Source organism: Thermobia domestica, chromosome 16 (genome assembly GCF_964235325.1).
Source record: "Thermobia domestica chromosome 16, izTheDome1.hap1.1, whole genome shotgun sequence".
NCBI classification, from domain to species: domain Eukaryota; kingdom Metazoa; phylum Arthropoda; class Insecta; order Zygentoma; family Lepismatidae; genus Thermobia; species Thermobia domestica.
In genome coordinates, this window is record NC_137469.1 from 144,130,639 (window position 1) to 144,156,896 (window position 26,258).

Below are 26,258 nucleotides of genomic sequence, written 5' to 3' on the forward strand. Positions count from 1 at the left end.
TCTACATTTCAACGTTTGGTGTATCTGAAAAACAATTCCCCACGGAATTGGCAGGGCATATCGATGTTGTGCGGTACAGGTATATTTGACTGATGAGTGATGCTTTGTGTTTTGGTTGGATGACTTTGATGGGAATTACTTGTTTGCTGTTCCTAGCTTCTTTTCTGTTCCCGTGCAACATTGCCTGTTGACATTCTCATGCGGTATTACATGTGCTCAGGCTGTGAAATTCTAAACGATAATGCAAACGTTTCGTTAGTAGTCTGTGGCCGCTAATTTCTCTTACCTCTGTAAATGTCTTTTACTCAATGTTGCATGTTGGCTCCTATAGTTTCATTACCCAACTATACCACAAAGGGCAAGAGTGAACGTTCACGCTTGCCCCGCCTTAGGCATATTCCAATCATTGCCCGCCATCCCCCGTCTAAGCACTTTTTCTTCTTGCGTACTACTGATAAGAAATACGAACCGATACAGCTTCTTCATGAAATATTTCCAGTCCTGTACCTTGAACTGAACCTACATTACATACTGTGACACGACCTACGAATCTTCTACTGCTTTCCTTCTAAAACAAACTTTCCGCTCTGCTGCTCTTCACACTGCACGCACACGGCTCATTTCCTTACCGTTCTGACATATGCCATGCCGAACTAGTTTTCAACATTCGCGTATTTACCGACGTTGCCACTTCTCCGTAAATAGTGTTTGTTTTCACTCTTGCCCCGGCGTTCACTCTTGCCTTGGTTACCCATATATATATATATAGGGTGACTGGTAATTCGATGCAATCCTTGCAAAGGGATATTCTACAAGTATTTTGCAACATTTTCACCTATGTGTCGCAAATCAATAGTTTCTGAGTAATTTGCATGTGCCATTTCTTTGAAATTTGCTGGATAACGAAAGGTGCACGGGAAAGTTTTACCTTGATCCATTTCCACATATTGTAGGGGGATGAAATTTTACATTTGTAATCCTGCAACCCTATGTAGGTCATGTGGTAATGTAGAGCTCGTAATTGTACACCGTTGGTGAGTTATAGATCCGAACGTCAAGTGAGGTGGAGTGGTCCAAAATCCATTACTGCACCTCAGAAATCAGCTTGGCAACATCGCAGAAGCACTTGCTCTAGGAAATAACTGCGTGGTTGGGAAGAGGTGGAATGAAGATAGTGTGCGGTCAAGATAAAAGGCGAACTATGATTGATTTCATACTCAGGGTCGTTCATCTGTCTGGCCATCATTCGAGCAGTGAACGAGTGTGTTGTTTTCCAGGAGGCAGACACCATTTGTCAACATACCACGTTCTGGGATTTTACAGAATCCCTCTGCGCACACAGCAGTGAGGCATAGTATATTCTGCTAATTGTGGTCCCCTTTGCCTGGAAAGCAAGTAGTAAAACCCCATGTTGATCCCAAACAAACGTGATCATCACTTTGGTTGCTTAGAGTTGAACACGGACTTCATTTGGTGGTCGTACGTCGGCGCGCTGTCATTGATTTTGATTGCTATTTATTTATTTATGCAAGGGAATGACTCAAAAAAGGGTTCGGAGCTCCAACTCCGGGTCCAATCGGTCCTTTAAATGGGTCTAGGATCTGGGAAGAAACTGGCCCTGGCCTTCTAGAAGGTAAGAATCCGTCCTTCGTCTGATGTGAGTGAAGAAAATTAGGGAAAATCTCGTCACACCAATGAAAGCGTGCCGACATACCACCACCAAAGGAAGTCCGTGTTCAACTCTGAGCGACTAAAGTGATGATCACGTTTATTTGGGATCAACATGGGGTTCTACTACTTGCTTTCCAGGCAAAGGGGACCACAAGGAGCAGGATATACTATGCCTTATTGCTGCATGTGTTGAGGGATTCTGTAAAATCCCAGAGCATGGCATGCTGAGAAATGGTGTCTGCGTCCTGGAAAATAACGCAACCGATCACTGCTCGAATGATGACCAGATATATGCACGACCCTGGATATGAAATCCGTCATAGTTCGCGTTTTCTCTTGACCGCATACTATGTTCATTCCACTCCTTCCCAACAATGCAGTCATTTCTTAGGGTCAAGTGCTTCCGCGATGTTGCCAAGCTGATTTCTGAGGTGCAGTAATGTATTTTGGACCATTACACCTTACTTCACGTTCGGATCTATAACACAGCAACGGTGCAGAGTTATTCGCTGCACATTACCACATGACCTATATAGGTACACAGGATTACACATTTAAAATTTCATAGCTCTAAGACATGTGGAAATGGATCATGGTAAAACGTTTCGTGCATCTTTCGTTATCCAGCAAATATCAAAGAATTCATACATGTGCAATTACTCAGAAACTATTGATTTGCGACCTCCGGTTCATATAAGTAAAAATGTTCCAAAATACTTGTAGAATATATCCTTGCAAGGAATGCATCGAATTACCAGTCGCCCTGTATATATACAATTTAGACAATAGTGTCTTGACAATAATTTCCTTTTAATAAAACATATATGTTTCACTTTGTGATCAATTTCACTTCATTGAAATCAAAGATGTTTAGAAAAAACACATGAAAGATAAAAGTTTACAAAAGAATAAACTTACACCAACTTCACCGTTTACTCGAACTTTCAGAGATAATCGGTAATGCTGTATTATTTGTGCCACTGAACGGAAGTTCTGCAAATTAAATGAGCTGGAAGGTTAAAATTCTTCTCCGTTAGAGGGTAACACATTGCCTATCAGAACACAAAGTAGAATTTTGAAGATTTCATACGATATGTAGGCTGTATATTTGCCGAACTCACTGACGCTTAAATTGATCCAAATTAGTAAAAGGAAAAGATATGAAAACTTCTTGCAAGTAGGCCTAATAGTGCTTAATTTGGTCACAGCTCAAATTCACTAGATTTGTAAATAAATTGCCAAATTGTTATTTAAAAGTCATCAAAAAATTGCCAATCGTAATTTTTTGGTCGCTATTCTGGAAGTCGAATCCCTTACAAAGGAACCTTCCGAAATTGATAGTTGCAGTGAAAGATGTGACCTATGCCAATTGAAAGAACTGTAACAGAGATAAGCATTCCCAAACAATTAGCTGCCCATAGCAATAGGTTCAAGAAATATAAGGGGTGGAAGTTCGGGAAACAGCAAGGTTGGACAAGGGGAAAAGTGCAAATTCCGCAAAAAAGGGGGGCACGGCAAAATACAATGCTGACAAGTGATGTATAGAAAGAGACTTGCCACAATAGGGAACAAATTAAGGCCACCAGTGGGGTTAACAGTGTTACCAACTGCAATGAAAAGTACATGTTTTGCAAAGAGCACTATATGAAGTGAGTGCAATATTCAGTGTCAACCTGTCATGTAGAACATAAGATATGGCGTGTATAATCAGTGGTACAATCTAACAAAAAAATAAAACATCAGAAGTACGAAAAATACGGAAAAGACGAAGTTGGCCATAATGCGCCACAATTGATCAGGAGCTGTGCATATTAGAATGCACAAAACAAGAAAGCACCAACTATGCAGGAAACCAACGTATCTAGAGTCGAAAAGAAAAACGAGTTCCAAAGTTGGCAACACTGGCCATGAACATGCAGGCAAGTCTAATATAGTTAGGCCACTCGCTTCACAAAAAGAAAATTCCGGCAACAGGCATCACTCGGAATGCATCAATGCTAGAGTGATTGAGGCAATGTCAAGTCGGGGAACATGAAATTGTTGGGTTGAGCCAACAACCGATAATAGAAGTAGTGAACATTATGTTATGGTTGGGTCGTATGTGGGAATATACAGGGTGTCCCACCAAACTTTGTGACCTGAAAGATTTGCGAAACGAACAAACATGTGACGGATCCAGTTGTGCAGGAATGTACCAATGTCAGGAGGTGATAAAAGTCTGTGAGAAGCAAGTGCCCCCAGGATCCCCATCATAGGACCCCAGGAGCCAACTTCAAACTTTCAAATGGCAACAGAGACCGAGTTGTATATCTCTCGATAGATCATGGAATGTGCAACAACACCTATAGGAAACATTTGCTATATAAAGCATGTTTTTCAAAATGGCCGCCACAAATATATGTTGTGTCTTAACATTGCATCGAACATTGTGATCTCAAATTGTTGCGAAGCGAAAAGAGATGTTGCAAATCCAATTGCACAGGAATGTACTCATGTCGAGGGCCAAGAAAACTTTGTAAGGAACAAGTCCCCCAGGGCCCCCATCATAAGGCTCGAGGGGTCAACTGCAACATTTCAAATGGGAACAGGGGGCGGATGATATTTCTCTGGATAGATACAACACTTAGGGATGGGACTTGGGTATTTACCCACTGGGTAGGTAAATAAAAATTGGGTAAATACCCGGTAAATACCGAAATTTTATTTACCTACCCAAAAAATGGGTATTTATTACAAACTTCAAGATTACATAATAAGAAGACATAGTGGACTCAAAAATAGCAGAATAAAATCTTCCAGATACAGATGTGGTTAAACAAAGATGCAAACCTGCAACACTGGAAACTCATAATATATATCTGGTAAAATTGCTTCGAACCATTCCTTTTCTAATTAAGTTCAGTACTGGTACTGATTTGAGACTTAAGAGTAGACGTGCCTCTTATCTTAGTTCAATTTCCTAAGTTTTCTTTTATTCAGGGAGAAAAAAAACTTAAAATGGGTAGAAAGGAAAGTAATGTTGCGCATATGATGTACGAAATGATATATCAGTAAATTGCAAGTAATGTGATGGAAACTATAAGCACGCATACGTAAATGAAATGTCAGATCATGTGTATAAATATTTTAAGTATCCTGAAGGTCTAAAGAAAACAATTTTAAAAGGTTTACAAGGGAGAAATTTGTGTCATTGGGACAAAACAAGTGAATGAAAGTGTATAACCTACGTCAAGTTGTAGTAAAAATAAAAGCATTGATGACTCTTTACTGACAAGGGCGTCTTATAAAACTTTGATGCAGTTTCATATATGAAGATTCCTCCATCAATGTAAAAAGTTCAACTAGTAGCATTATCACTTTTATGGATACAATGACAGTTGATGAAAAGGTAAGTAGCCTATATATGCATACCGTAACACATGTAATTTAATGAGTTAATGAGCTCACACACACATCACATATCACGTTACGTTTTGGGTTGAGAGATAAGGGAGTAGTTTGCTGGCTTGCTGTGTCTATAAGTTGTCTCAAAGTTCAGATAAAAATTGCAAATAGCAAAGGATAGTTAACTACTTATGTAATAAATTCAACAATTAATTTTTTATATATGGCATTGCATTTACCCTAGCCCAGCGCAAGTATTTCTATTAATGTACACGTAATTTTATTTCATATAATTCAAGGACTTGCCATATGACCTTGTAAAAGAGTCAAAAAACGATGGCTGAAAAGGGGTTGGTAAAAGAATTTACAAGTATTTTCAAATAGCTTATATTTTGCAAAATAATGGCCACATGGTCAAACAAGTTGAAATTTTTAGGGACAATTTGATGCCAAGTTTAATGAAATGCAAAGACAACAAGGTTGCAAGTATCTAAATCTTCGATGTGGCGGTTGGAGTAATGTTCGTAATGAGGGAATACTCAACTTTAATATTACAAACCCCCATTCAATATTTGTTCAGTTTATCAACACGGAAGGTAACCGTAACACTGCTGAGTGCATTAGAGATAAGTATTTGATGTCATTGAAAAATACGACGCAAGCAAAGTTCTTTGTTCTCATTTGTGATGATGCAGCAAATATGCAGAAGGATTTTTCTCTTGTCAAACAAAAGTATTTCCATTTGCAAACATAGTCACGTAAAACACACACGTTTAACCTTGTCTGCAGTGATATTTTGTAGTTTTCTTCAATTTCCTCACTTATGGCAAATGTTGTAGTCGTTATTGAAATGGTTAAAATACTCAAGTACTGAATGCCTTTTCATGCAATTGACAATGAAAAGAACATTCACACTTCTCTTACTCTTCCATGTAAAACCCGCTGAGGAAGCTATTTACAATCTTTTGAAAGTCTGAAAGTTACAAAATCACTTTACATAATCTAGCTGTTCATGAAAACACTGCAAGATATACAGCATTTATTAAAGACCACAAAGCAAGGTTATTTGAAGATGAGGTTTTCTGGGTGACAGTTGAAAAAGCTAATATATGTTCTTAAGCCAAAAGTCTCATGGATAAATATATTAGAATCTGATGAATGTAACATACACCGAGTTGTTCCTGCTGTCAAAGAAATCGAAGAACAACTAAGAACAACTGTACCTGAATTCCCATTGTCCAAAGTAGAAGAAACACATATTCTTAATAATTTCGAAAGCAGAAAAGTTACAGCACTTCAGCCGATTCACTATACCAGAACCATCCATTAATCACAGGGGTTTGACTTGACTCCAGAACAAGATCTCGATGGATTGGAGTTCATACACAAGGTTGCAGAGAACATGAAAGTAGATCTTGTAAATGTTATGAAGGATTTCGCACATTACAAGGTAAAGAAAAGTTTGTGGGGCAAGAAGTTCATTTGGACAAGTTTTGGTGAAATAAACCAAGTAATTTGGTGGCAAGGTTTGTGTGGAAGTACCCATTATCTGAAGTCGCACAGCGGATATTAACATCATTGGTATTACCAGACATCACAGAATGATCCTTCAGTAATTTCTCAAAAATTCACACTAAGTCAAGGAATAGACTGACTGCTTTCAGAGCCGGAAAAATTACATGTATAGCTTATAACTGGAAGTTGCATCACCGGGAACAGAAGCCAAAAGTATCAACACAGCGTAAAGAGACTGAGAAGACTGTTGAGTCAGAGCAGCAGGAAGACTTAGAAAATAAGTTATCGGAAGATACAAGTTCATTACATTTGGAATGCATCATGATACCAAGAAAAAGGAGAACCCATGAAGAAGACAGTGAAAATGACACTTCTTATATGTGCGAGATAAATGGAGACATTACCAGCGATGATTCCATATATTCATTTCATGTATCCGATGAATACGATGAGTAATCTTGGTAGAAATGCCATCTCATAACGAGATAACGTTTTGCCCTTATGTGTATAGAATATTTCGAGAACGTTACTAAGCCCTGAATGTTCTCTAATTTTTTTGTACTTTTATTCGCTTGATACTGTCAATTGAGGTGTTTGAAACCAGAGAAAACTAACTGAATTTTGCCCAATTCTAAATTAAAGCATGGAATAATTTGAATTACGCGTATGAATCTGATGCCACCCAATCATAAACTAATTAAAGAAACTGACGTAACCGTCATGTGAAGCATTTTATCTATTTTGTTCCCAAGAATGCTAGTTTCCCGCAAAACATAAAAATGCACTTACTTCATTCTGGCTTCAGACAACTCATTTTTTATTATATTGTGATGCCTAGCGAGCAAGTGTAGGGAAGTGTGAAAGTCTTCGTATATACTCCTACTCTTGCTATGTTCAATTTGTAGTTAAAGCATGTATGATATAACAGAAAATATATTTCAAGTCATGTCAGTTGTAATGGCTTGTCGCCCATAGTCACTTGCAGAATGTAAATTAAAAGAAAAGAATTTATCAGCGTTCCATGTACTTGCTTAGTTTCTTTATTTGCAGAAAAAAATTGATGTAGTCTTTATCAGAGTGATCCGTTGATTAAACTGTGCTCTCTGGAAAAATATCAAAATAGGAATGACCACATAACTCATTTCTATTAAATACGCGCCTTTGGCATGGGAGGCCCGGGTTCGATTCCCGGCGGGAGTTCATGTGGTTCGGATTCCACGTTAATCAGTAGGTCCACGTCTCATATAGCCTCGCTGCTGAACGGGACGTTAAACTCAAAATCAACTCAACTCATTTCTATTAATGAAAATAATAAATTTAATGCCTTTTGACAATTGTTCTAGCTTCTACTGGATCTAATGTTACCTTTTCATTATTTTTATGTACTGCTCAAGAAGATCTGTATCACATACATGATTGAAAGGAAAAAAACCCTTATATTTACCCAATTTGGGTAAATACCTGGGTATTTACCCAAGGTAAATACCCAAAAAATATTTACCGGTAAAAATCCCATCACTATACAACACCGCCTATAAGAAACATTTGCTATATGAAGCACGGGTTTCAAAATGGCCGCCAAAAATGCACGTTGTTCTTGTCACCAAGCAGATATTTTTGGCGGCCATTTTGAAATCCCATATAATAAATATTTCTGATATGCGTTGTTGCATATTCCAAGATTTATCGAAAGAAATATAACTCGACCGATGGTGCTATTTGAAATTTTGAAGATGGCCTCTGGGACCCTATGATGGGGGACTTGGGGGCACTTGCGTCTCACAGAAGTTTGTTGCCCGCTGACATGGATTCATTCCTGCACAACTGGATGTGTCACATTTTTTTCGCTTTGAAATTATTTCAGTCGCAGAATTAGGTGGGACACTCTGGATATATCATATAGGCGGTGATAGTACTGCAGACAGCAACACGCTGCAGATCAAGCCTTTGATTACGTTTGTTTTCTACATGTGTGGATATGTGATAGAAAGACCACCAAAGGTTCCGACACCTCTAGGGCACTGTTTCGAGACATTCACAGACGATCATTGTACCATGTGTGACGGATTGGCAGTATTCCGCTGTGCTCACTGCAAATATATCTTCTGTTTGGACCATTGTCTCATCGAACAATTGCACGTACAATGCGGCCGAGCATGTACAAATGATGCGAAGGGTAATTAATGCCTGTTGCCGAAATTTTCTTTTTGTGAAGCGAGTGGCCTAACTATATTAGACTTGCCTGCATGTTCATGGCCAGTGTTGCCAACTTTGGAACTCGTTTTTCTTTTCGACTCTAGGTACGTCGGTTTCCTGCATAGTTGGTGCTTTCTTGTTTTGTGCATTCTAATATGCACAGCTCCTGATCAATTGTGGCGCATTATGGCCAACTTCGTCTTTTCCGTATTTTTCGTACTTCTGTTTTTCTAATTTTCTTTTGTTAGATTGTACCACTGATTATACACGCCATATTCTACATGACAGGTTGACACTGAATATTGCACTCGCTTCATATAGTGCTCTTTGCAAAACATGTACTTTTCATTGCAGTTGGTAACACTGTTAACCCCACTGGTGGCCTTCATTTGTTCCCTATTGTGGCAAGTCTCTTTCTATACATCACTTGTCAGCATTGTATTTTGCCGTGTCCCCCTTTTTTGCGGAATTTGCACTTTCCCCCCTTGTCCAACCTTGCTGTTTCCCGAACTTCCACCGCTTATATTTCTTGAACCTATTGCTATGGGCAGCTAATTTTTTGGGAATGTTTATCTCTATTACAGTTCTTTCAATTGGCATAGGCCACATCTTTGACTGCAACTATCATTTTCGGAAGGTTCCCTTGTTAGATTTAGCAACTTTCACCCCAAATTGGAACACTGATTTATGCGTTCTACAAGGTCATCTGGCGCTATAGTTTTGGCACCCTCGTCGTGTGAATTGGTATATCCTTCTTTGAACTCCTTGCAGCCATCACAAGCTCCCGTCGTATTTATCACTCATCTGACAATGAATTGTGAATGTACACTCATATCCAAAATGATTGTCGCATATCTATAACTGTCTTCTTGTAAGAATATAATTAGATAATGATTTTGCAGGATACTTTTAATACTGATACTATGTATATAATCGGGAACTGAATATTTGTGGAAAATTTCACAGGAAAAGAATTATAAATGCGAAAATTAGAGTGAGTAAAACAAAATGCTGCTAAATGGACAAGAAAGTTTTATTTTTGTTTCATTGTTCTTATATACTGCTCTTGGACATGAAATTTGCCACGTACATGTCTTTGCCAATTATACACATACTAACATTATAAGAAATACCGGGGGAATTCGTTATCAAATTATATTCCTACAACAACATATTTATAGACATGTGACATTAATTTTGAACATGAGTGTACCTCCTGTATTTTTAGCAATATTTCCGTAGCCAAGAAGGAAAATAATTACTACTTCCCCGCGCAGTCTTTTAAACTGTCTCTTCATTCAGAACCAGCGATTTGATTTGACCCTGATTAATTGTTGGTCAAAATACAACATTAAAACTTACGCGTACAAACTTTTGTATAGCTTTATTTTGATTATAAAAAGATTTAAAATAAAGCGTTGTAGGCCTACGTGTAAAGTGTTTTACTATCATATATTAAAACAGTGGCGTATCGAGGGAGGCTTCGGAATTTTAACCCACCATTGAGCCAGATATTACACAAAAATAAACATTTAACTAACTAACTAACTAACTCTATGGCCTATGGAACCCGGAGGTTCAATGACGCGTTCACAAAAGCTCTCCACTGACTTCTATCCTTAGCTAACTGCATCCAGTTTCTGAAAATATTTACCATGTGAAAATATGTATTCAAACACCTAAAATAATATGAACTTGTCAGCTAACCCCCTTCCCCTTGACGAAATTCTCCATATGCTACAGTATTGAAAGCATTTTACACATGTCAGTAAAACTAACAACTTGTCCACAAACGAACATGAAATTATTCTCTGTGAAGAAATATTTTTTTCTGTTAACACAAAAATCTTGACTGATGGCTAATAATATTCTTCATTTCAAAAATATAAAGTAAAAGTAATTTCAGAATACAAAATAATTACTTCTGCACTGAGAAAAATGTATGTGGAGTACGTAAAATCGTATTACATTTGTAAATCCTGTAGTTTTTGGATTTAACGTCCAGGGAACATAACGCATATTTTATAATACTTTCTGTATAAGTGTTCTATCTGTACGTACTTTACGCATGAAACAATATAGGCGGTCAGGATCTCACGTACAAATGGACGTATATAACATATAGCTGACGAATGTAATTTATATATATATGTATGTAATATATGGAAGACTGTTAGATATCAGACATCCTGCAACGACATGATGTAACATCTAAAAGCAGTGCCTATGCAGCATACGGATAACGTATGCTCCTTAGTGATTTTTGGAGTAAGCAAGAGGATTCCGTATATTTGTACAATATACCGCGGTCCGGAGTACGGATTTTTCTCAGTGTGGAAACACTTCAACTGAAACCATGAGAAAATGTCTCCCATGTAAAGGCTAAGTAGTTGGTTATTCATTATTAGTCTTTTACTCATCTGCGAACATAAATTACAAAATAAAAATCATTGCGTAATAAGTAAAAGTTTTTCGTGATAAGTGTAGTTTACCTGCCACTGCCTGTGATCGTATTTACATTAGAATATGATTATTTTTAATAAATATAACAAATTACCAACGGTTTTACTGAATGCTTGCACATTCGTTCATTAGCATCGGTCGTACTGGTGACGAGAACACTGTGCGAAGTGAAGACTTAAGTTTTAAACCCCTAATGTGTGAAGTCGTTTACGGCACTGGTCACAGCAACAAAAGCTTTCGTATCCAGACAGTTTTGATACTGATCGTGAAAATGTTATAGCTTCATTTGGATGCCAACTCGAAGGTTAGACCTCATTGCTAATGGCTCCTTTTTTCTTTTAACAGTCGTAACGAAGATGCGTATGTTCTAAATGCTTCATTTAAATCAAATCTAAGCCATGTGCTATGAAGTTGTGAGCGCTAGCCGAATTCTTTCTAGGCAAATCGCATCATAGTATTCCTGATGGATAATTGTGAGTCACTGAAAGAATAAATTAATGTATTTCGTTTGCAGACAAGAGTAAACACTTAGCACATTTAAAGGGAAGCAATTTCACCAGTCACTATGGTTGTCAAATCCGGTTACTTTTGTTTAGATTAACATTGTTTCAAGTGACTTGGTATCTATTTATTCTTCCCTAAAACTGCTACATACTCTTCGTACAAAACATCACTCTCTTCAACCTTGTCATCGCTTCAACTGCTCACTTGTAAGACTACAAGGCATTTAAAATAAGATTGAATAGTCGAGATTTTTTAAACATGATCGTAACTGATTTTAATAAAGACAAAAGTAAAGAATATTACCTTTGAGAAGTAATGATAATGGCCTGTCCTTTCTCTTGACATTGGTTAAGAATTTTCCAGATCCGTAGCCGAGATATTGAATCTACTCCAGCAGTTGGTTCATCCAGAAGAATAAGAGGAGGGTCTCCGATAAGAGAAATGGCTACACAAAATCTCCGTTTTGTTCCTCCACTATACATTTCGGAAAGTTTGTTGCAAGCATCACCAAGATCTATACGAAAAAAAAAATTACAGAAAGACATGCAAAATAAATAGAACATAATTCAGTTGGTCGACAAGATCGAAACACAGTTTATTGTTAAATTCCTAAGTGAGAAATTGACAAAAATTGTGCACTGGAACACAAGAAGTAATGGAAGAACCGTATTGGAAAAAGTAGAAGAGAAAAGAGCAAGTCAAAGATGATTAAAACAGGAAAAGGAACTAGCCACAACATAATTTGAGGATAGGCCTATATTGTATTTTAAGAAGCCTGGTAGAAGGTACCATAAAAATAAAATATTGAAATTGATGAAAGAAATGTGTGCCTACGACTACAATAATCATGTTCAACTATTATTTATGATATACATACATCATAAAACATATTTATTTATGCAGTCTTTATACATTGTGTTATTAATTATTGTTTATTAACTACAATTTATTTTGATATACAGTAGAGCGTCGATTATCCGAACGTCGGTCAACCGAATGACCGCTTAACCGAACTGTGTACTCGCTTGCACCTGTTACTCTACCCACCCTACCGTCCATCATCCCCCTCACTCCCAAACCAAGTTTCCCACAGTAGTCGCCGCACTGAGCCACCGCTGGCGGAACATTGCTTCTAATGGGGCCTTCATAAGGCGCTGCTGACCGACCAAGCCGCCAGTCGCTGTGTTTCAACAATCAGCACACTTCTGTCAGTTTGGCACTGGCTGTAGAAGTACAGTACAGTACAGTAAAGTACAGTACAGTTCGATTATCCGAACAAACCAGTTTTCCGAACACCCATGTCTTCCAATTACTTCGGATAATCGACGCTCTACTGTATTACTCGTATAAAGATAACCAAGAAAGTTCTGTCGCTTTTTGTCGAAGTCTGTGTTCAATTGGCCCTCACAGCGTGAGTTGAATGCGTATGAAGATAAGTCGAACGTCAGTAGTTGGCGTGGTTATATCCAACAAACTACCTGGTTGTGGCAGTTCAGTTACACCGTGAACTTACGTAAGGACAGAATGAACTTGGGACCCCCATAGAGGGCCATAAAAACTTATATGCTGTACGAGTTCAAATACGGGTCAAACGCCGCTATAACGGGGCGGAAGATATGCCAGGCCTTTGGTGAGGGTGTCGTGACTATCCGGACAGTGCAGCGGTGGTTTAACAAGTTTAAGAACGGTGACGAAACACTCGAAGACGCAAAACGTGTCGGAAGACCAACACATGTACAAAATGAAGATCTTCAGGCAGCAATTGAGGCGAACAGTGGCCAGACATGTGAGGAACTGGACTACAGTTCATTGTGAGTGGAGAAAGCATTCGGCAGCATCTCCATCAACTTGGAAAGCACTACAACTTGGTACGATGGGTCCCACATGATTTGACTCCGGGCCAGAAGGCAATGTGAGTAGAGACCTGTTTCTTTCCGTTTCGTCTGAGGATGGAGCCATTTCTGGACAGGGTGTTAACATGTGATGACAAGTGAGTCCCGTACGAAGCTCAACGGTACCGTCGTCATTGGTCGACATCAAATGAACCGGTTCCAAAGCGGCCGAAACCAGCACTGCACCAGAAGGTAATCCTGTGTTCGGTGGACTTCTCGCGGCATCGTGCATCGGGAACTGCTACCAGTTGTTCAGAGTATAAATGCAATTGTGTACTGTCAGCAGTTGAACCATGTTCAAGAAAAACTAAAAAATCTGGAGCCAGCACTTCTGGATCGCAAAGGGATCCTGTTACACGACAACGCTAAGCCCCACTTAGCTAGGATGTCCCGGGACACCATTCTACGCCTTGGATGGGAGACACTATTGCATCCGCCATACTCCCCGTACTTTGCATCGTCGGATTATCACCTGTTAAATTCCTTGGGCAATCACCTTAGAGAACCCCAGTTCAAATCCTTAGTATAGGTGCAAAATGCACTTGTTCCTTCTTCGCTTCACGGCCCATCAAGTTCTATCGCGATGGAATCCATGGCCTTCCGGAACGTTGGCAGAAGGTCGTCGATGCTGATGGGAACTATTTTTGATTTTATAGGTACTACCATGAGCAAAATAAATGACGCGTCTCTTTATTTTGAAGTGTTTTGAAAATATCTCCGTTTTCTTTATATGTTCGAAATTTCGGAAGGTTTCCCCAGCAGGACAGGTTAATAACAAACCCGTTTTTAATATTTGTGTTAGATATTAGCTTAAAATAAAGAAATTAGAAGCAAAAAACATTAAATCGACAGAAATCTCGAGAATTACCAACTCTGCTAAAGTGGGAAATTTTCAAGAACACGAGGGAATTCTGCATTTCAACACGAAGCAGCGACATCTATGTCATTGAGAGAAATGTGGATTAAATCTACAAACTAAACTTTTAACGAATATTTCTAGTATGTCTTATTATATGCATTATCTGCAAACTCCAAATATATGAATATATGCTAAGTATTAACATAAAGATAGAGCAAATAGTGGAAATTATCTATGGAAAAGGACGAATTGGTAGGACGATCGTAATGAAATATCGTCTTTACCGGAACAGGCGCAGTTCACGTAAAAAAACAAATAGCTCAGTTAGTTAAAGCAACGAGTCTGTATGCTGAAGTTAGCGGGTTCGATCCCGTGGAAGTGCCGTTATCATTTTTATCACTACACTACGGTTATTTTTTTATTTTTTTATTTGGGAAAGAACCAAATTGTAACGTATGTGTAAAACTCATGACGATACCAGAAAAAGAAAAAATGCTGTTGTCGCACTTGTATTAGCGTCCCTAATTTTGTTTGCAAACAGTTTCGTAATTATTTCCCCTGTGCTCACTGCTCACCATATGCTCGCTGGCGCATAACGAATGTTTCCCAGTAAATGTTAATTCTAATTTGGAGAATTTTATAAAGTTTCACAATATTTCTCACTACATAGTCTTCTATCTACGTGTTTGGATATTTTGATAACAGATTTCCCTATTAAATGTTTAATTTTCCCTAGATGTTTAATTACGGCAAAAGTTTTACAATGTATTTGTATTGAATTGAAATTGTTTTGAATTTACTACATAAGGTAAGTCGACCGAAGGAGGAGAACTCAAGTAATTGATATTCTACGTAAAAGCAACCTATTGTAGAATGATGATGCTTCTTACCTTCAGCACATAATCTTTACGTTAGAGAGTCAGACAGAGAAAAATCCTGGTTTTTCCTCCTCTATGACCACACATCTTAAACCTCTACATATCATTGTTCGTCTCACAAAATTTCGGTGCTCCAAAAACATTCAAATAATAATAATAATAATAATAATAATAATCCTGAATATGCCATCCTTACATAATGTAGGATATCTTAGTTTCCTAGTTTAAATCTTAAATATCTTAGTTTAAAATGCTTTCTTTAGTACTTATTTGAGCAACCATGTAGGAGGGGGTACGACTTTTTATTTTGCCCCTCTCATTTCAGTAGCCTTCCAACAGAAAGTAATTTTTGATAAGCAGGACAGACAAAATTAATAAGAAATATATTTACAGCATCCTCTCCCCTTTCATGATTGGAATATCACGTAATATTTTTTATTCTACGAAAGATGGCCCTGTGCGGTTAGGGGTAGGTAACTAAAAAAATACCTAATATATAGCGCCCCTTGATTGTAATATTACCACTTCTTTATTTGTACGAGGGAGCCCCTACACAATCAAGGGTGACAAAAAGAATAGGAAGAGTGTCTATTGATTCCAGTGGTGGATCCAGCACGAACTCCTGGGGGAGGGGAGGGGAAGTGAAACATTCTTTTGATGATGTGAAGCTGTCACAAATTACCACTTAACTAAACTAAACAATAGTGGGGGGAACCGGAACCCAGTCAGTTTAAATTGATGTAAAAGTTTAATTTTTGGCTTCATATTAAAGTTTTGGTTTCAAATGAGAATTTCAGTCCAAGTGGTCAATGATCAAATCTCCTGGGGCTCTTCAGTGTAGGCTAATACGGCCAACTTATGAGAAAAGGCAAAATTATTAACATGTTTATAACTTTCGAATTTTTCGTCTATTTGAAAGAAATATTTTGCTTCGTATTAAAGTGTTGGTTCCAAATGACAAATTCAGTCCGAGTGGACAATGATCAAATCTCCTGGGGGGTCTTCAGTATAGGGGGCTACGGCTCCCTTATGGGAAAAGGCAAAAATATGAAAATGCTTATAACTTCCGAATTTTCCGTCTATTTTAAAGAAATTATTGGCTTCATATTAAAGTCTTGGCTTCAAATGACAATTTCAGTCCGTGTGGACAATGATCAAATCTCGGAGGGCTCTTCGGTGTAGGGGTTTCGGCTTCTTTATGGGACAAGATTCACGTAGTTGATATTGCAAAATTGTTTTGTATATATAAGTGGTAACTTGGGGCCGCGGTGGCTCAGTGGTAGAGCGTTCACCTCTGGTGCTAGAGGTCTCGGGTTCAAACCCTGCTCCCGCCAAGTGAACTTTGTGGTGGACAAACACCGTGTGCGTGGGTTTTCTCGGGGTTCTCCCATTTCCTCCCACTTTCTTCATTCCACCATTTCATTCATCACTCATTATCACCGTCTCCTTTAGCATAACCGTGGGACGTAAAACTCAAAATTTCATTTTCATTTCATAAGTGGAAACTTGCACCATTTGGTTAATTTTACCTCTTATGTTTTGCAGATTCATATTCCAAGCAATAGTTACTTCGCAGAGCTAAAAGAAGGCACTTACTAGTTTCATTAAAATGAAATGTCTTTTATGAGAGGAGCAGACGAACGAACAGGCACCCAAACGTTGGTTGAGTCGTACGGTTGAAACTCGTTAAGCTCGCTTCAATTATTATTATTATTATTATTATTATTAATAATAATAATAATAATAATAATAATAATAATAATAAAGCATTGGAGGGACCTTTGGTGCAAGGGGTCCGTGGATCGATTCCACTTCGTGCCAAGTGAAATTTGAGGTGGACAAATACCGTGTGCATGGGTATGTGTTTTCTTGAGATTTTCCATTTTCCTCCCACTTTCTTCATTTCACCATTTCATTCATCATCATTCTCCCCTAGCGTAGGTGCATAATCGTCCAACGTTAAACTAGATATTGCAATTTCAATAATAATAATAATAATAATAATCATAATTAATTCAACTGAAAGGACTGTAATTTATGTGGACAGCAATTATCATAAATATGCAACCATTATAAAAACAATGCTTTGAGTAGAAAGATAATCCTTCCCAAGTGTTAACGAATGCGCACGAGATAAGACATGTCTCGAGAAAGAGACAAGACGCGCTTTGTGACATCCAAGATAATACGAGGCAAATGTTTTGGACACGAGATAGCTTGTAAAATGTCTCGTCTTGTCTGGAATGTCTCAAAAACAAAAGTCTAAGTTTTAAAATTATTTTTCAAGATCTATTCTCTCAGAAGTAGTTCTCTGCCTTAAAATTAATAACGACATTTGTGATTTAAAAAAAGATAAACAATGCCTAAAGTTAATAGTTAACTTTTCGAAAAGAAGCTTCATTAAGGGTGAACCTGAAAGATGTCCACAAACTTCGGGAGGTGATTCGTGACATCAAAAGGAGACAAGTGGTCCTCTTGCAGTTTTCGAATTCAGCTTCGTTGTCGAGATACAGGGTTGCCAACTGGTCGTGTTTGAGAAACTCACTGGGAATAAATTCAAGTCCAAGAATAAACTACTACTCATATATTTTTCAGGTCAATTGACTTATACCATGTTGTAAGGTCAAATATTTATTTATGAAGTGTGTACAAAATTCGCCAGGGTCTTTTCTGAGAAAATCGTCGAGAAAAAGTCACCTCCAAGAATAAACTACCCCTCGTAAATTTTTCTAAGAGAAATATCTGATACTGCAATATAGGGTTGTTAATTAAATATTGATTAATGAAAAATAAACAAAATTGTTAAAACCATTTTTGAGAAAATAGCGTTTTTCGATTTTCGGCTGTTTGTAAACCACACTTATTTTAGGTGGTAGGAAAAAATGGAAAAGCTCCTGTAAGAATACTAAGTAAACCCTAAGTTTAAAATTTGGTGTAGATAAGTTGAACGGTATGGCCTCTAGGCGAGTGCATATAAAAGTGTGCCGAACGGACAGGCCGGAAGGACGGGTGTCGAAAAGTCACATTTTCGGTATGTAGACGCCATGAAACATGTAAATCCATTGAAATCTGAATTTGATATTATTTTCACAATCACTATATTTTCTTCTCTCTTTTGTCGCTCGAAAAAGAAAAGCCTGAGTTTACCACAAAAAGCTAGGGAGTTTCTCAAAAAATATTCAATTACAGGGCCACCGCACTAAACTTTTTCAATTCAATTTCTTAACTGTGTTAGGCCGCAGTTGTTACTGAAGTGTGTATTTGGATAATACGAATAAAATTATCGTATTATTCAAATACATCGAATGTCAGATTATCGAATAAAAAACTTCGATTGAAGAAAATCCATACTACAAAACTAACTCACACTTTGAGCACATTTTCATTAGACATATAATAGACCAATTAATGCAATCATTGTTTATGAAATATGAAAAAAATCAAATGAGTCACTTTGGGAAAGTCGTTCAAAAAGAACACGTCAGGAGTAGCCTACCTCTTGTGAATTGTTTCGAACAATGAGTTAAGATATACTTTTGGTTATTAATGAAATATTTATTTGCGAAATTTGAACAAAATCGCCTGTCGTTCGAGAAAATTGTCGGGGAAAAAACCTTGACCCCAAAAATAAACTATCCGTTGTAATTGTTTTTCATAGAAATTACTTATACTAAAATATAGGGTTATTAATGAAATACTTATTTATGAATTATCAATAAAATTGTCCGAGTAATTTTTGAGAAAATCGTGAGGGAAAAATAACTCCCCGAATAAACTATCTCTTGAGGATTCTTTCAGGGTAAGCGAGTTATTCCATATTACTAGGTTTTTAATGAAATATTTATTTCTGAGTACGAACAAAATTGCTTGACTCATTTTTGAGAAAAACGTGGAGGGAAAACACCAACAAGAGTAAACTACCCCTCGCATATTTTTTCAGGACAAACGAGTTTTGCCATATTGTTCGGTTATTAACGAAATATTTATTTTTGAAATATGAATAAACTCTTTTGAGTCGTTTTTGAGAAAATCGCCCAGACAACACTCCACCAAGAATAAACTACCCCTCGCATTTTTTTAGGACAAACGAGTTATGCCATATTGATAGGTTATTAATGAAATCTTTATTTATGAAATATGAACGAAAACATTTGAGTCCATTTTGATAAAATCACTGAGAAAAAACTCACCCCCTTAGTATAAACTACCCCTTGTAGATTTTTCTCAGATAAATGCCTTATACCACAAAACAGGGTTGCTAATTAAATATTGATTTATAAAAAAAGAAAGAAAACAAAATCGTTAGAGCCAGTTATGAGAAAATATCTTTTTTTTTATTTTCATCGTACAGGAAACTACCCTTGTTTTGGGAGTAGGAGGGAAATAAAAAAAACTATAGGAAATACTATGAAAATCTTAAACTAAAATTTGGTGCAGATAAGTTGAACGGTATGGCTTCTAGGCGAGTGCACAGAAAAGTGTAGCGAACGGACGGACGAACTGATGGACATGTATCGAAAAATAACTTTTTCGGTGTTAGGGGCTATAATACGTGTAAATTCGTTGAAATCTCAAATTTGATTTTTTTTTCGAACACCATACTTTCTTCTCTCATTTGTCACTTCAAAGTAAAAGGAACTCAGAAAGGAGAACAGATAAAAGACACCTACTTTTACACATAGACATTTATTGATTTAAAACTGTTTTAGTTTGTGTCATTTCACTTCCAATTGAAAGGTTTTACAATGATTAACGGCATACCAATGACGAGACGGAAGTTTTCAGGAAGTAAATGCATTCAGAAGTCTAGACTGCATTACAGCCTGTTTTTATTTCTGCAATTGTTAACAGCTGTAATTTCGTCCAAACGCTACATGAAATAATTTTTGGTTGACGTCATTGTATTACTATTTTAGTATTGTTCTCTTCAGACTTGGTTGAAGTTTTGTCTTAACGGTTATACATTTTTTCTTTCTTATTTCATCGTTACACATAAGAACAAAATGTTATGGTGAGTGGATAGATTCGAACCTACGAACATTGAGTTTATATTCTTCCAACACTTTACCAATGGACCAAGCTTTGTCTTCACGTTAACGCCCGGTTACAGGGTTTACTACGATTTAAATAAAATGACTGGCTGTTAGAATTCCCTGCTCACATATTTCGATAAATAATTTTCATTGCTTCGTAGATACGTAGAGCAATGTTTAGATACACATTTTAGGAGAGTGAATTTTGGTGTATATAATAATTTCATGCCAGGTAAAAGCTAGATAAGTTTTGATAAAATGTTTCATATGTAGTTCTCAATAATAAGCTTGCTGTTCGGAGTGAAGTTCCAAGGTTCAGCATTGCCTAGCAGTTTTTGCTATTAATATCCCTTCTAACAATATTGACAGTGGACAAAAATTAGCCCGTGTTGAAGCTTTTTGCTCCTAATTTAGTTATTTTACTTATTTAAGGAATATATTGAAAATTGTCAGCAGGCACGTATGCAGTAATTTATTTCGGGAGAAGTCCGACTTCAATATTAGGATAAATTATAATAAAATTTAAAAGATAATCCTTAAATTTAGGCTAAATTTACAGAGAAGTTGGGATTTCAGAGGGGAGTCCGGACCACCTGGACCCACCCCTAAATGCGTCCTTGTTTGTCAGTAACGTTTCCTCATTTTGAAACCCTCAAAAACTTCGGATATATAAAGGAAAACGAGTTATTTTCGATAAAATATCACTTCAGAAGACGCGACAGTTTTATTGCACATGGTGGTATCCCAAGTTCACAAGGGCAAGAATTCATTAATTTTGATTCTCTGTCATTGTGCTCTATCGAAAGGTTAGGTTTGTAACATATTACTCCTACGAACAAGCATGACTGGCAGATAGGAATACTGAACACAACTCCAGAGAAATGCATGCTGAACTTACGTTTATAGCTACGCTTTGGTGATTTGCTCTCAAGGTCAATCGAGTGGTAATTCAGTTCCGTCTCTGTTCTTAAGCCATGTTCGTATTACTTCGAACAGTGTTGATAATGAAAAGCATGCCTCTTAATATAACAGACTTCTTTCGCGTAAGAAATCGAAACTCAGTTGGTCAGAGCAACTAGTCTGTAAGAATTAGGTTGTTAGTTAGTTAGGAGCCCAGTACGAGTAAGGGTTTTTATTACTATTGTTTTTATCTTTTTTATGTGAGGAAAAATCAAATTGTGACATCGCGATATCAAATGTATTTGATTAGGTAGCTTTGTCTTAGCTAAACTTTAAACATCAGTAACCGTCGAAATTATTTCACCAACTGATCACTTACTGAACATTTCAAACACGTCAAACCAGTGGCATAACATGAAGGTTAACCTTTCCTCCGCAGTCCTTAGTTATGCGTCCGTACTTTCAAGGGCGGACTAAGGGCCGGGCGACTGCCCGGGGCGCAAGAGAAAGAGGGGCACCAAAACGAGCCTCAAAAATAAATTTTATAATGTGCTTTCTACTGACGTTTTTGGTTTATATTCTTGTAAAGTAGTGGCAATTATATGATCTTTTTCCATTTCACTATGGAAGAAGAGAGTTTCATAGTACTAAGGGGGCTGTATCGAAAAATTGAGAGATGGCATGTAGAATAAAGAGTGTTAAATAATAATAATAATAATAATAATAATAATAATAATAATAATAATAATAATAATAATAATAATAATAATAAATATGAATGTCTTTGGAGAGCCGAAATTATGTGAGACGAACAATGATATGTAGAGGTTTAAGATGGGTGGTCATGGGAAAAACCAGGATTTTTCTCTCTTTGAGTCTCTAACGTTAAGATTATGTGCTGAAGGTAAGAAGCATCATCATTCTACAATAGGTTGCTTTTACGTAGAATATCTATTACTTGAGCTCCCCTCCTTCGGGCAACTTTGCTTATGTAGTAAATTCAAAACAATTTCAATTTAAGACAAATATTTATAGAGAAAATTAAACATTTAATAGGGAAATCTGTTATCAAAATATCCAAACTCATAGATAGAAGACTATGTAGTGAGAAACATTGTGAAACTATAAAATTCTCCAAATTAGAATTAACATTTACTGGAAAACATTCGTTATGCATCAGTGAGCACAGGGGAAATAATTACGAATCTGTTTGCAAACAAAAATTAGAGACACTAATGCTAATGCGACGATATTTTCTTTCTTTCTTTCTTTTTTTTTTTTTTTTTTGGTATCGTCATGAATTTTACACATATGTTACAATTTGATTCTTATTGTTATTGTTATTAATCTGTCCTGCTGGGGAAACCTTCCGAAATTTCGAACATATAAAGAAAACGGAGATATTTTCAAAAAACTTCAAAATAAAGAGACGCGTCATTTATTTTGCTCATGGTAGTACATGTTAGGTGACAAATCGATGTTCGAAGGTGGTGGGAGAAAAAGCGAGAGAACTTTGTTACGTTTATGTGTTGGGACGAATAAAACGTTTGCTTTAAAATCTGGTGATAAACTCATCTTGGAAATACAAGACAAGGATTAAATAAACTCTGTACATATTGAGTGAACAGGTGAACAGACAAACAGTTAGCAGATTGTTCGCTGCTGAACAAAGTAGTGCAGAGTGAACCATGAAGAAGAAACAATTGCTGGAAGTTTTCTTATAAATTCGAACTGAGAATTCTGCACGGCAGGCAGAAAAAATGCAGCAATATTCCCATTGTTTCGTTTAATTTCGTTTAAGTGACACAGCATTGGAAAATGATTCCCGTGGGAACGAGCAAAAACATGTTTTGATGAGCTCTTCAAGAGGATCGTAGAAACGAACGCTCGGAAAAGTATTAAGTCACAGTATATTTTAGACATACCATGTTACTGTAGCTCGGCGGCTCCGTACAATCAGTAAGTTGAAAAATTGGACTCATGTGTGTCACATAAGTTGACACCGACCAACAAGAATCGCCGTTTTAAGGCGTACAGTTCTCTGAGTGTGAGGCATAACTGGAAAACTTTCCTGTATCGGATTTTCACCTTTGGTGGAAACTAGGTGTGCTACGACTATCGAAAATGGTCAGGATAGTAGTGGATCTTGATCAAAGACCAGGGCGGTTTCCAAAAACCACTCGATATTGTTTCTAGTATAAATATTTATATTGAGATTGATCCATTATGTCTCTATCCGTCGAGGCAAACCATCACTGTAGTTCGTTACAGTGCTGAACTGCATACCGCAACTACACCCGCTAGCATTCTCAAATATTCAAAAGATATGGGTCCTTATGCAGAATCGTTCTGACGTGTGATTAGTGCCATACTAAATACTTTAACTAACATGTTTCCTGCAGTAGTCAGGCCTTTAGTGTGACGCTAATCATACGTCAAAATGACTCTGAATAAGGCCCATGATGTTTTCATGATGCATGATAATGTATGCTCAAATATCACTCAAAGGACGTTGCAGTTGCAATATGGACCCTACGTATTCACTGCATTCTCCCACCATCCATCTATCTCGAGCACTTGTTGGGAGGGTAAAATCTTCCCTAACAATCGGGTTGAGGACTTATTGGGATTTCAGACTCCAGACTTTTTTTTTGCCGCGGAATCTAATTGTTTAGCTGAGCGATGGTAGAAGGGTGTGGTTCCAGACTGAAACTATTTCGATTAATCAAATATTGTTGTGTTTCTTTTGCTATCCTTGAAAATGACGCTTTTAATTGCATTGCATTCGACTTCTGATACTGATAGTCGTGGTATGACCGTTGACTGCAGAGCAGCTCTGATTCATAGTAGAATAGAGTAATGTAAGTCATGAATTGTTTTCAGAGGGATATAGCAGTGAAGCATTCTCTTCCGTCAGCAAGGATTGAAGATAATATTTGAAGCTCCACACAGGCAGTCAATAATGTTGAGGTCAGGGAATTAGGTGCATCAGGGAAAGTATTTCAATTCATTCCGATGTTTATATAACCATTTATCCTGGAAAATTGCTTCATCGGCTTCAAACAACATATCACTGTAGGAGACACATGGTCGCCTAAAAGTCACATAATTATTAACGGAAATTCATCACATGCGCGAAATTATGCAGCACACTGAACACCAGTTAATTGCTGTCCACAGAATCACAGTCGCCGCCCTGTTTCTCGGTTAGGAGGAAACAGTTCAGAACATTAACTTCTTTAATTATCCCTGAAACATAAACATTTTTGAAGATAATGCGAAATAGAATTCGCCGGAAATAGTATGTGTTTCAATAATTGACGGTAAACTTTGCTTATCCTATGTATCTTTATTCATGCTAAATCATTATCGGTGTTAGTGTTTGTAAATTGTAACCAGATCCAGAATGATCAAGCTATGCAACCCACGCCGCAGTGTGTTGTCACAATTGGTTGTTCCAAGTTCTACTTGAGTTAGGAAGCTCTTCTGCCGCATTGGCTCTAAGATCCATGGTGATAATTAGAGCAACCCATATTATGCTTTATTTTTTGTTAAATTATGCTTTGTGTTTTTCAAAATTATGCTTTATTATGCTTTATTGTTAATTTCAATCATTGTTTTACATTAATCGTGTATAATGTATAATATTTACCATACATTAAACATTCTAAATATCTTGATCTATTTATTAATATTTTCTGCAAGCAATTTCTTCCATATTTAATAAACTTTCTACTTAATGCACTGTAAAGAGATGTTTTACTCGAGTCAGTGATTTCTGTCACTTGTGTGCGCCTTAAAAGTGTATATATACGAAAAGGAAAATTAAAAAATGTTACCAAAAGTATAGAAAGGGGTCAAGTTCAAGAGGTACACATAACAATATAGTGTGGAGTTCTTGTGTACTATTCATTCTCCACATCAAAGGATTACACCGAAAAGTTTTCAGAAATAAAAATAAGCTTTTCATTGTTGCATTGTTATACTCTCAATGATTTTGCAATGTAAATATTGTGTAAATATGCATACACAAGGCGAGAAAACATATGATAACAGAATCTGAAGTTACTACGCAAGATTTTGCTAAAGAACTTGCAAAATTAAAGTGAACCGTATGGTTAATAAAGAGAATTCCAAGAGGAGCTCGAAATGCAGTCGCAAAGAGATTAGCAGCTATAATAGAGACATGCGTAAATAGAAATGATTTCATCTCGTGGAAAAATTTGTTAACCTTTTCGTTTGTTCATCTAAAAATCCCTAAGGATCGCAGCGCGAAATCCATTACCCAGATTATTAAACGCAATTTAGATGAAACTGTGTCAACAGATTATTCGTCTCATCCAGGGAAAAAGCGCACTCTAAACTTAGCGAAAAGAATAGAAGCAAAAATTGCCGACTTTGATACCAGAGGGCCCTAAGGTTGTTAAGCTCCGATGATATTTTGGCTCCAACAAACGAGGGAACGTATCTCCATCTTAAAATCAAACACCCAGCTCCTTCCAGGGATTTAAATTTACCCGATCCTCCAAACGACCTTGACCCTAAAATCATAGTGGATCGTGGAATGGTGTCAAAAGCTATTTGCAGTTTCCCTAGTGGTTCTGCATCAGGAATTGATGGTTTGTCACCTCAACACTTAAAAGATCTTATTTCCAGATCAGCAGGTGATGCGGCATCATATCTGCTGGAGCAGATCACGAAGTTAATAAACCTCATACTGAGCGGAAATATCAATCTTGAAATATGCAAATATTTCTTTGGTGCAAATTTATGTGCGCTTCGAAAGAAGGATGGAGGACTTAGACCCATAGCTGTTGGATGTACATTTAGACGTTTAGCATCTAAGGCAGCAGTTTCCTCTGTGTATGCCAAGTGCTCCTTTTATTTGCAAACCTCATCAACTTGGATTTGCGACTACAAAAGGAAACGAAGCTATTATACATGCTATCCGCAGTTACTTACA

The 26,258-nt window shown here is 37.1% G+C and overlaps 1 protein-coding gene across 1 annotated transcript in view; it reads right to left on the reverse strand.

Moving 5' to 3' along the window:
* The window catches only part of LOC145672816 (phospholipid-transporting ATPase ABCA3-like), a 276,701-nt gene that overhangs the window by 150,502 nt on the left and 99,941 nt on the right, over window positions 1-26,258 (reverse strand). The window contains exon 3 of the mRNA XM_081741968.1: window positions 12,037-12,247. Coding sequence (XP_081598094.1) covers window positions 12,037-12,215 — 179 coding nt within the window. The 5' untranslated portion in view covers window positions 12,216-12,247. The remainder of the gene's footprint in view (window positions 1-12,036; window positions 12,248-26,258) is intronic.